The sequence below is a fragment of the Lepisosteus oculatus genome, chromosome 20 (genome assembly GCF_040954835.1).
Source record: "Lepisosteus oculatus isolate fLepOcu1 chromosome 20, fLepOcu1.hap2, whole genome shotgun sequence".
Taxonomy (NCBI): Eukaryota; Metazoa; Chordata; class Actinopteri; order Semionotiformes; family Lepisosteidae; genus Lepisosteus; species Lepisosteus oculatus.
In genome coordinates, this window is record NC_090715.1 from 14,343,820 (window position 1) to 14,355,968 (window position 12,149).

A 12,149-nucleotide genomic window follows, 5' to 3' on the forward strand; every position below is an offset into this window, starting at 1 on the left:
GTCCGAGGGACATGGCCAAATGTGTTCGCCAATCGCTCTGCTTGTGGGTAGAAGTTATTGAAGAATCTAGTGGTAAGTGTCCGTATGCTCTTTATCTCTTGCCTGAGGGCAGTGGGGTGAAGAGCTCATGCCCGGGGTGGTGACTGTCCTCTGTGACGGCCAGAATTCTAAAATCGTTTTATTGTTTCTTCTTTCTGCTTTTCAGTCTGAAATGAACCTTTACATGTTCCATTGCAGATAATGCACGCTGACACAGCTTCCCAGTCAAGAATCGTATTTTAAATCTATATAGTACACGCTTGATTTCTTCATTTCCACTTTTGATTTTCAAGTGTTTGTCTCATTGTTGAGCTTGAAGTCTCCCATCAAACTGACTCTGACAATCTGACTTTTTACATACTTCACAAACTACTGTACATGTAGCACCCTCCTTGAAGAGATATCATTTATACAGCCAGCATATTAATTGTAACATTCTTCGTTATTCTTTTTTTAAATAAGATTACAAATAAGATCGTTAAAGAGCTCAAAGTAACAGTAATTTTCAGTCATCCTTACTTAGTTAAAATAAATTTCTACGTTTTGATTTGGTTCGAAATTAAAAATATTAAATTCCTTTAACTCGTACAACTTTGAGGCTGTTAATGATTCTGTTTTTTCTTCTTTCCTGATACACAGTTTTAGATTTATAACGTTAACCAACTTGGTCATAAAAGTGCATTCTTTTTTCCTGTTTCTACACTTTAATGTGTCCAGTATGTTCAGACGTTCTCTTCATCTTTTTATGAATTACCGACATGATCTATATGAGGACATTAGTAAGGAAAACATTTTTTTTTGTATTTTATATTGCATGTTTGCATGCACCCTTTGGTCAGATGGATTACAACAGAAAAATAAATACAGAACAAGTTAATGCGCCCCTACGATACAAACGAAATATTTTTATTGAAAATGAAACTTGTGTGACATTTGTTTTCTAGATCTTAGACGAAACGCTAATTAATTAAACAAAATGTTATTCACCTCCGGGTTTTAAATAATGGACATCAAGAAGTCTTGAAAGAGATGGATAGATTGTGGGAGAAAAGATATGGAGGTATGTGAAGTGAGTGAGGAAGATGTGCTCGACAGAGACAAGTGGAGAAGAGCAACCAAAGCATCTGACCCCAGGACAGTCTGGGACTAAGGCTGTGAAAAAGAAGAAGAAGAAGAAGAAGAACTACAGATCCCATGAGCACTCTCAGTGAAATCGCGCACACTTGCTCTCGCGAGATCTCGCCCAAAGCCTCACGGTTTGTGTCTGGTTCACTCTGGTGCTAGTGGTGATCGCTCATATTCTGGAGGATTTTCAACACAGAAACAATATATCCAGGCGTGGAAGGTGTAAAACACCTTATCAGTGAACATGTCGGAAACGGATCCGAAGTCGGTACAGGACCTTACAGCTGTGGTAAGTGCGAAAAGGAAGCAGCTGTTTCTCCGAAGGGACGCGGGGCCTTGTTGATTGCTGCTGTGTATGTACTGTAAATCCCACTTTCATCGTTTGTGCAATTTTGAATTGGCAAGGGGAGCTCTAAAACCGTATCGTTCACTAGGCGTCAAACACCTGGCATGTGGCATCTTCAAAACGAGATTAGGCGTGTTTAGATTAGGATTGAAACCGCGATAAGCAGTGTGTATTTGATCAGTTTAATTGAGGACGTATGAGATGCTCGAGGTCAGTTATTTTCACCCCTGATGCCTGCCCTCCTGTCTTGCGAAATGGAGTAGGCAAGAAAATGGCTAAATGAACATCTGATTAAAATGTGACTTCTAACAGTCCCTCGCGTGTGATTATATTAAACGGAAGTGCATTCGGGTTGCATTTTACTGCTGATACTGTAGTGCAGATCCGGCCCGGACGCCGCTATGTTTAAAACTGAAGTTTGGGCACTGTGTATAAATGAGTAAAACCCAGATTGCCGTTAACCGGAGGACGCCATCTGTGTTGTGTCGTAACCATAGTTTCTGCACCAGTTCATCCCCACCAGCAATTAGCGCCTGTTTTAATCGCTGCCGGCCCGGTGCGCCAGTACTGTTTACGAAGTCGCTTGAAGCTCGCAGTTCACCTAAACAGGCACATTCGTGCTGTGATGAAAGTTCCCACATTTTAACATTTCATCAAGGAAAACGCACGAAGAGGAGACGGCAGTGATGCCCAGTCCTGGTCCTGGAGAAATATTATCTTCTGGGTTCCATGCCAGCTGAGCTCTACATCTCCCGTGCTGATCGATGACTTCACAAATTGGCTTGCTTGTTCAGGCTTCTGTTTAACTTCTTTGGTTATTCCAGAGTGTTAATAAAACCCAACGTCAGGAGTACAGTTTCCACAACTTTAGCCCACAGAACTAGACAAGACTCTTGCTAGTGATCAGTTGGTGATGAACACAGACACGCCATCTTTTCTTTCTGCAGAGGTCAGTTGGTTACAGCTGTGTAGAATACACCAGAATAAGGGCAGTTCTGAAACTTGGGAATCAGTACAGGGTTGACGCTAGTTACACCAAATCTCAGTTACTTAGTCTGCAATTAGGATCTCAACTGAAGCGAAAGTCCAGAAGATAATTTTCCCCTCAGGACTAGGGTTAGGAACTCCTGGGATACAGCGTTCCAATGGCAGTTTTTGCTTGAGGTTCTATTATTAGTGTGCTCTTTTCACTATGAAGAACAGCCTCATTACGTTATCTCCTTCTTTTTTCTTCAGGTCCAGACATTGCTTCAGCAGATGCAGGACAAGTTCCAGACCATGTCAGACCAGATCATTGGAAGAAATATCCTGAATTCATTTTTGTGCCTTTTTTACTTATAGGAAGAACATGATTCTCTTACCAAAATAAAGCAAATTAATTAGGTTAGAACAAGGCTTAGTTTGGGGGGACAAGCAGGGCACTCTCAGGACACTGGTAGCCTGGCCACACTGAGTATGTTTTTAACTACAGAGGGAGGTTCTCAGCTTCATTATTTTTCAGTCTTTAGGACTGAAATTAAGGGGCACTTCTTTATAGTTGTCAAAGTACTGAACATATTGCCCAGTGATATTCATGAGGTTTGCTCCCTAGTATCTTTAGATATTAATATAATCCTTGGATCGGTATTCTACTTTAAAGCAGAATTTGACAATCTGACCTCATTTGTAACCTTCATCATGTTTCATCATGTTTATATTTTAATTTTAAAATTATTCATTCTAAAGTGAGTCATTTTATTCAAATGTAGTATCTGATATCTTGCCATATACAGGTCTCAGAAGAGGGATGCTTTATCCTGTTGCTCATACCTTGGGTCCCTACAAGTCTAACCTAGAATGGACAGTTTTGGATAAAGACTTATATTCCCATAAGTAATCAACTGCTTTAGTTTAAGTTAACATGGGGGAAAATCTGGTTGCTGTTACAGTCATCAGTAGCAGGCTTTCCATAAAAAGGAAATGGTAGATCTTTATCACGGTACAGATCTTCTTATCCTTTGCTTTAGGTCAGCATACATTATCATTCAGTTTCATATGAAGATCATCAATGACATTTTCAGGTTAATGATGAAAATGTGGCAAAAAGTAGAAAAACATAACCTCTTCTCGTCTTATAGTTGGATCATTTAGTGATCCAAGCCCACTGATGTAATATCTGAGGAACACGATCATTTAAAGAGGTGTGTCTGTGATGATTAATAATGAGGCAGATTTTGCTTTAATAAAGCCGCACCTCATTTTTACTTTGCGCCAATGTGCTTACCTGCTGACAGTAGGAAACTGGGCAGTGCCCAGTGCTCTGTGCTGGGAGTGGCTGCCAGCTCTGGTGAACTCTTTGAAAAACGAAGCCTTTCCTTGACCTGAGCACTTGACGAAATGAGCACTCGCATTGATGACCTGGAGAGGAACATCGCAGACCTGATGACCCAGGCGGGTGTGGAGGAGATCGAAGGGGAGAATAAGGTCAGCCAGGACGCGGACTCGCAGTCAGCCAAAAAGGTAACGACTTTTAATGGAGAGTAGGCATCGACAAAACCCACCTTCCTCAAGGAAATCAGAAACAGCACAGCCATTTACTAGATGCCTTGCAGGGGGACTGGGGATGAAACCAGTTCTGCTGTCGTTTACAATAGGAGCTCAACTGTATTTAAAATAGAGGACGGGGTACAAAGATCACATAAGGTTAGAATTAAAGCCATCTTTCCTATTTGCTTTGGTTTTTGTCTTTTTCAGCTTTGTTTCACTTTTCAGCTTAAGTAAACATTTCAAAGAAGTTTTCAGCAAAAGTCAATTAATAGGAGCCGGATTAAGGTTGTTTGCTTGGTTAAACTGTTATAATAGAGGAAGATTTGCTGTTTTAAAGTGAAAGTGGAGATGGCAGAAAGTGTGCCTGACAAAAACCCGGTCTGAATTCTAAAGATGTCATGTTGAGGTCCTCTTACTTACGTCAGCTGAGACTGGACTTCCTCTAATAGTGGCACGCAGTCAAATCCGTCACGTGACAAACTGCAGGGGTGTCCAGTATGTCAGAGGAGTGTCTGTGCACCTTCTGTTCTTTCCATGGAGTTCAGAAAGTTCTACTTTCCTAAAACAAGTTGTGTACAGTGTGCAGGGGCGACTGGGGGGATGTTACAGTGAGAAACTCATTTAACTGTTCTCAGTTTGACTTCAATGTCCAAATACAACAGCTCTGGGATTTACTGTTCAATGAAAATGTTTAAGCATTAGCATTTGTGAAAGTAAGTGAGTTACTGGAGAAGTAATTGGAGAAAAATGTACACAAGAGAATAGCAGTGATATTTCAGACCTCTTGGTGAATAATGTTGAAGACTTTGTATAGGCAGAGTCGTTTTTATACATTTTTGTAACACTTTTATTTATAAATTAAAGACATGGATGTGTGCCTGTTGCTGGCTGGGACAGGCTCCGCTCCCTTGCGACCCTGTACTGGATAAAGTGGTTCGACAATGGATGGATTGATAGAAGTGAATGTGTAACAGGCTTAAGTACATACAAGCTGACTTTAAACCTCTCTGTCTTTTTCAGGTTGCCAAATAACACTAAGTACTGAACTCTTTCTACGAGAAGAACAGATTTTTTTCAGAGTGGTTTATGATTTTTTAATTTCAACTTGGTGTGTAAAGCATTTTTTTTTTATATTGACTTCTAATAATGGTTGCATTCCTGACATACTGACTGGACATTAAGATTTTTTTTTCTAATGTGGATATTTTACAGAACTTTTCAAAACCTATAATAGAAGTCCCTTAACTTATTCAAACCTGAAGCCAGTAATGTTAACAGCACTACCTGTTTACCAAGTCGAGGAGATCCGAGTTTGTTCCATTTCATTCGATTAAAGAGTTTTCTTACAAAATGTTTCTTTTGTTTTGTTAAAAGTGGTGTGACAATAAAATCTAAGCTTTGGGTTACAAAGCAGCACTTGCTAGTCTGCTTTTTGCCATTGCTTTTGCCATTTTTTGCAATTAATTGATTCTTAATTCAGAATCAATATCTGTAGAGGAATATGGGTTTCCTACGAAACACAAATCAAACTGAAGAGGCGTTGTGTGATAGTGTATGGCTTTACAGTATATCACCTCATTAATGTTATACATGCACAAGATAGGGTTTTGCAAGTAATGGTAAATTTGAGTGTTCAGTCTCAGTCCACTTCGGTTTGCTCTGTCCCAGTAAAATAAAGGTACTGAATCAAAAGCTTTGTAAAATTGATTTGAATTAGATCATATAGTCTTTAACCCTTGTATCTCCTTCTTATGCAGTTTGTTTTGAGCTAGCCAGGTTTCCCTATTTTCCACATTAGGTGCCTACAAATCAGAATAAAGGGCACATTTTTGTACCAGCTCAGGAAAGGTTGCTGTAGGTTTTTTTTGTCCTGAAACTGCTAAAGTGATTGTTCATTATCAGACAGGTCACAATCGTAACATACTCATCTCTTCGCTGTAGAATGAAGTTGTCTAAAGAAACGACCAGGACTGTTGGCAAACAGGACCTAGAAGGGAATCCTTAACCTTTGTAATTCCAATGCAATACTGCATCAAGTCAGCCACCTGAAAGACACATTTAAATTTATTTTAATATATCATTTTAGTACCTTTTAAGTTTACAGCTTACATTTTTCTACGTGATGATTACTTTGTGGTTTGAAGACTTGCATAACACTGTAGCCACTACCTTTTTTTTGCAGTTGACATTTATACTGCTATAGATTCTGTGGACAATTACAAATATCAGGGATTATTTGCCATAACATTTTTTTACAATCCTTTGTACATTTTTGGCTTGGTCACAAATTCTAAATGAGCTTCAGCTGGGGCATGCAAGAATAGTAAAGTGGACAAAAAAATGTTTTTTTATGTAATGAAGCAACAACTGTTAACCTATGTCACAGTTAATAAAGATTAATGTACTGTTGGGTATTCATGCCTCCTGGTGTTATATTTATTACTCAGAAAGCTACAAGTAAAGGGATCTGTCTGCCAGATTGGAAGAGTCAGACAGCTGGAATACATCTGTCCAGTGAACAGTATGTGAAGCACTGTGTTCCTCAAGACTCCACTCTACCAAGCAAGTACCTCATGTTCAATGAAGCGGTCACATAGCGATCAGATTCCATCTCGCAGAGCAGTTCCATGACAGCAAGTGTAACCCCTACACTTTCTGAGAAATGCCTTGGGATTTTTAATGACCACAGAGTCAGGACCTCAGTTTTACATTTCATCTGAAGGACGGCACCTTTTTTTTTTATTACAGTACAGTATCCCCGTCACTATAGTGGGGGCATTAGGACCCACATAGACTGTAGGATAAGCACCCCCTACTGGCCCCACTAGCATCTCTTCCGGCAGCAACCTTAGTTTTTCCCAGGTGGTCTCCCATCCAGGTACTGACCAGGCTCACACCTGCTTCAGTGGGGCTGCCAGTTGTGAGTTGCAAGGTGATATGGCTGCTGGCTATAATCTTCACACAATCCTCCAAAATCACATGAATATTCTGCTAAATGTAGGTAGTGATTTTGGATTGCTAACATTTAATACAAGTGAATGATTTGGGAGATTTATTTTAACCCGTATTTGGAACATCATTCCTCAGCACTGTGTACAGCACAAGCCACAGCTCTGCCTTACAAGTCTTTGCTCATCACACACTTCAGTAATTTTTAATACAAACCCAAGTATTATAAATGTGAGTTCAATTAAAAAAAAAAACTAAACCATTGGACATTATTGCGGTCTTTCACATGTAATATTTCATATGAAACAGGAGATGGTTCAAATAAAATTTTCCATTTACTACTTGGCTGATTTCTTTTTAGCTTCTTAATTACAGAATAACACGACGGCCACCCAGACATTTTCTGGGGGAGGGGGGAGGGATGGAAAACGCCTGCGCTCAAGCGATACGTTTTCCTCTCTCTGCCTGGGGTGGGGGTGGGGGGGTTTAGCAAATTCATCAGAAGCCAAAAGACCTTGTATGGACCTGCCCAATAAAAACTGAATGAAAAGAATTACGTGTGCCTGCTTGGGCAAACGTGGAGTTGTAAAATTGTGACTGAGCACTGTTATTTTGCCGTCAATCACGCATCTCAATTAAGGTAGAAGTGTGAAAAACACAGCAGGATAACCAGCAAAAACTAAAATCTACACGCAGAACAAGTTACTTTAGGAACGGATTTGGGTGTACTGTGACACTGTTTCAAGGCATTTTGACTCTAGTCCTCACAGAAGCATGACTTTGGCTTTGTGTCTTCGTTTAATGGTTTTTACCCCCTGTAAATTCTAAATTTGCTCCAAAACAACTGAATTAAGCTGGTTACGTCTTACAGGTAAATGATAGAAAACCTAAAAGATGCATTTGCTGTAAAACTTCTTTTAAGAGCAACAGTTAACCCAAAAAAGGATTGCCTGATAGATCTTCTCACTATGATGTCATTGAAAAAATTTCACATTTCAAGGCAACTTCCTCTCATCACTTACACCACCAGCTGCAGACCTGCTCATTAATTTTGCACTGTGCCAGGAGATAAGACTAAAGATGTTAGAATTAAAAATGGAGATGGCACTGATAATTAAGCCTTTAATTTTAATGAACCAATTACTCATTAAAATCTGTGACCTCTTGCTGCTCAGTCTGTTTCAAGTTTGTTTTACATTGCTTTTTTTTACCTTTTAATCTTCCTCAGAGTGACTTAATACTCTAAAAGGCCTGAGGAAGATGAATAATTGAACCAAAGTTTCCCCAAGTATCACTACAGAAAACAGAAAGGAAAACTTCACAACTGTTAAAAATAATTTACAATTAAGTTGGAAGAAAAGTGATAATGATATACATTTATGATTACAGCAACAAATATGAACTTGTGCATTTCTGACACTTAAGTTAAATTGTTCAAATAATGTAGGTACAGACTGTTTTGTACAGTCGCTGACTTTATTAGATAGGACTATGCTGCACTTTAGCAGGTTATTAAACTCCCTGCATTATATATTCTGCACATTATGTAATACCACAGCTGCACATGCTGAATTCGAAATCTTATTAATTTTGTAAAACATTTTTCAAAACTCTTGCTCTCCATCAATACTACAATTAGACTTCTTTGATTTCTATAATTTAAGGCCGGTTTACATTTCTCCCTGTGGTTTAATTAAATGCAGCAGCCAGCTTTTGTCTGACAAGACAAAGAAATTGTCAAGAAATTGAACAGTGCCTCAAATGCTTTGCTCATATCAGAAACTAGAAGGGTGTCTTTATGGGTTGAATAGGTGAAACTGGAATTCTCTTACTTGACTGAAGGATATAGTATAGAACTATCCCATTTAGACTGCATTGAAAGTTTAGGTGCAACAATTATATGATTTCAAGAAAATCTGGGAGACAAATATGCACCAAAACTTACTAATTCTGGGTTATCTATAAAATGTTTGGGTTTATGAGTTGTAATTTTTTAACTTTACTGCAACCCATAACTGTTAGCTTTACCTATATTTCAGCACATGACATCTACATGGTGAATTTAGTAGATTACTGAATCACACAGTAAGGGAAATTAGTTCTAGTTACAATTTCCTTTTAGCCTATATGAGAACAATCAGGACAAATTAATTTACAGTATGCGTTTTACAACATAGGAATTGAGAGATGTATTCAGACCGATCAAGTAAAAGCAGATTTACAAATCACTCACTTCCAGAAGCATCGTAGTATTATGGATCACCAAATTTCACAAATAACTCAAATGATTTAAAAGGTATAGTCAAATACCAACACGGAGTGTATAAAACAAATGTTTATTGATTTTTTAAAAGAAAACATTAGAAATAGTTAATAAAACAGGACTTGCATAAGATGAAAATTTCATACTCTAAAAATACAATAAAATTGACAATAGCAGTAAATCTTCTCCACTGAAGAAATAAAAGGGCAATCATGTTTTTAAAAATCGAAAGCTTTTGATATTATTCCTATAGTTTAACATTTTATTTCTGAGGACAAAGAGAGGAACCTAAAGCCACCCATAAGCCTAGTTCAGAACACAAAGTCTGATTCTGTCATGTCAATGGCCCAGGCAAACTTGTCCCGCTGAGTTTTGTTGTAGATTTTTTCTAAGGACACCTCCATTTTCCGACACCTGAAAGAAACCAGAGAAAGGGGTATCCGATGTAAGTCTCCAAAACCACTGCTTTCAGAGACTTATTTTCTTCTCGCAACAACCACGGACAAACTGTTACACCACTAGAACGCAAGATTTTTCCTCAAGCCATCGCACCAGATTCCGAAGGATAAAAACCTCCTCAGGACCTGCCGGTTTTCATTCTTGACCAGCACGCGCTGTGAAGTACACGGCACCTTTGTCAGAAGACCATACTATCACAGCTGTCTGAGGCATTTCCAAGCACCAACCCCACTATGCCAAAAGACCAAGCCTCCTGCCTCTCTCGACAGCCCTGCAGAGTGACATCACTGCAACACTGTCTTACTCCCTGACTGCTGCCGCCTTAATGACCTGCTGTGGTGACTGTTGCTTACCAGGCCACGCTGATTCTGGGGTCCAGGTAGTTTAGCTTGGAGGTGCTCAGGGCGATCTGCTTGTTCTCTTCTTTATCCGTCGCCAGCACCTCCAACTTCAGCAGCTGCTCTTCACATCTCTGAACTGCTTTCTTCTTCTTTTCCACAATGCTGACAAAGAGAAAAGCACCTGCACAATACGCCACACTGTCCTTGTACTCTACTAGGTCTGTTACTGTAAAGCAATGCCATACAGCTGCAAGCTTTGATAATCTCGATCTGTTGTGGTTTTCTGACGCCTAGGAAAATTATAAATATATTCATTAGGTTTATTAAATTGCTGAATTTAGTAATTACAGCACACAATAATGGAGGTCTCCTTAATGACCACAGCATTGCACCCTTGGTTAAAATTATACAGCACAGTTTAATTTATGATCATTATAAAGATCTTATGAAGCCACAAATAATTGAAGATAAACCTGTTATTCAGGAGTCATCTGCTTCACAGATGTTAACTGGCAGTTAGCAGTACGATTCAGCATTTGGAGCGAAATGCAACTGCAATTATTCATATTGTGAACAAATTGAGAAAAAAAACACTTCATTTTCCGAGGACATTTATCTACTGTCTCTTTTGCATGGAGCATAAAAACATTTCAGATTAAAACCAAGGTCTTTTCTGAAGCACTTAAAATCTAAATTTTCATTTCAAAATCCCAGAGCACTGCAATTCAAACAATGGAGCCAAATCAACAATTGTAAAGATTTTTAATGGCTTAAAGTAATTTTCAGCATGGCTCAGGAAAAGGAAAAAATATGTCAAGCCTTTTCTTCACAATCAATGGCAAGTCACCCATCCATCACAACCCAAACAAAACTGTCCACAACCCCACAGTGGCCCACTAACACTCACGCTAAGAGCTTGTCATCTGCGTGGTCCTTTGCATCTTTTTTCGCCTGCTTCAGCTCTTTTTTTGCTAAGGAGAGCTGCTCCTTCCTGTTGTCAATCTGACAGAAAAAACTAACTGTGAGTGACGGGGAATTATCACAAACAAAATTAGCATATGACCATTAAAAAAGCAGCTGTCGACAATCGGGTTGGAGGCTGTTTATGGGACTGTGCGATGTCCTTGGGGCAGGGGGAAAACTAGTTTTCTTTAAAGATCAGAAAACGTTCCAAACATTCATACCATATGCATACGAACTGTAGTCCACGAACGTATACCGTTTGCCTTAAAAAGCAGAGTTTTGTTATGAGAGTTGTGAAAAGACAAAACACAGTCGCTTCGTTTATCAAATGTACATTAAACCACACTATAATTATCACTGCTAATGTCTAGGCTCAAATGGACTCACAGGCATGATTCTCTCAAACTGGCATATTATTCTAATTAGGAATAGGCAAAGGTTCATTCAATGCTGGAAGGTACAGAAAAGAAACAACATTTTTCTTTAGGCGTGAGGCAGAGAGAAAAAGTGACAAGAAAATAAAGGTATAGGAGAACAAAAGACAGAGTAGATGAGAATGGGAGTCCATAATAGGGGAGAACATGAGGAGAGGTGTGGAAAGCTGAAATCAGCAAATGAACGGAGAAGATTTAGAAAGAGATTAGTGAGTCATTGCGAGACGGTCGAAGGTATGATCCAAATTTAAGAATATTTTTTTTTGAATGTCTGTCTTCAATAGGAGTTCTGAAACCCCTTTGCGAGAAAGCAGACAGAGGGATCAGAAAGATAGTGGCCATTAGAAATGAAACGGGGAACTATCGGTTTGATCCTCAAAGCCGTGACATGTTCCCTGCAATGGTTTGCCAGTGTTCTTCCTGTCTCACCAATGTAAATGGCTGGACATTTTCTGCAAGAGATGCGGTAAATAAGGTTGCTGCAAATACATGATGTCATCTGAGTAATAGGAATTGTCCAGAGGGGCCTTGAATGCGTGTGGCTATATATTTACATGTGATGCCACAGGTTGCGTTGCAGGCGAGGGTGCCTGGTGTTAGAAGGTTGCTGTGCACAGTTAAAGAAGCTGTGAACAAGAAGGCTGCACAGATTAGGAGGGCAGCGATATGAGATGAAAGAGTTCCTCATGTTGCAAGATGGGGAA

At 39.2% G+C, this 12,149-nt stretch overlaps 3 protein-coding genes across 12 annotated transcripts in view; 1 reads left to right on the forward strand and 2 right to left on the reverse strand.

Annotated features, from left to right (window-relative positions):
* The window catches only part of LOC102693725 (solute carrier family 66 member 2), a 49,134-nt gene extending 45,241 nt beyond the window's left edge, over positions 1-3,893 (reverse strand). The window contains exon 1 of the mRNA XM_015368152.2: positions 3,774-3,893. The gene's annotated coding sequence lies outside the window, so the exon portion shown is untranslated. The remainder of the gene's footprint in view (positions 1-3,773) is intronic.
* On the forward strand, positions 1,259-6,450 carry hsbp1b (heat shock factor binding protein 1b). Its single transcript, XM_006641268.3, has 4 exons — positions 1,259-1,453; positions 2,747-2,813; positions 3,879-4,009; positions 5,057-6,450. Exons 1-4 carry the CDS (start codon positions 1,409-1,411, stop codon positions 5,066-5,068), a joined length of 255 nt encoding a protein of 84 aa, XP_006641331.1. The 5' UTR covers positions 1,259-1,408; the 3' UTR covers positions 5,069-6,450.
* A 3,046-nt stretch (positions 6,451-9,496) lies between these two features.
* The window catches only part of LOC102693327 (DNA topoisomerase 1), a 68,148-nt gene continuing 65,495 nt past the window's right edge, over positions 9,497-12,149 (reverse strand). For all 10 annotated transcript variants that reach the window (XM_069181155.1, XM_069181152.1, XM_069181153.1 and 7 more), the window contains 3 exons: positions 10,956-11,050; positions 10,061-10,210; positions 9,497-9,662 (listed from right to left, as the gene is read on the reverse strand). In XM_069181155.1, the coding sequence (XP_069037256.1) occupies positions 9,560-9,662; positions 10,061-10,210; positions 10,956-11,050 (348 nt within the window). In that variant the 3' untranslated portion in view covers positions 9,497-9,559. The remainder of the gene's footprint in view (positions 9,663-10,060; positions 10,211-10,955; positions 11,051-12,149) is intronic.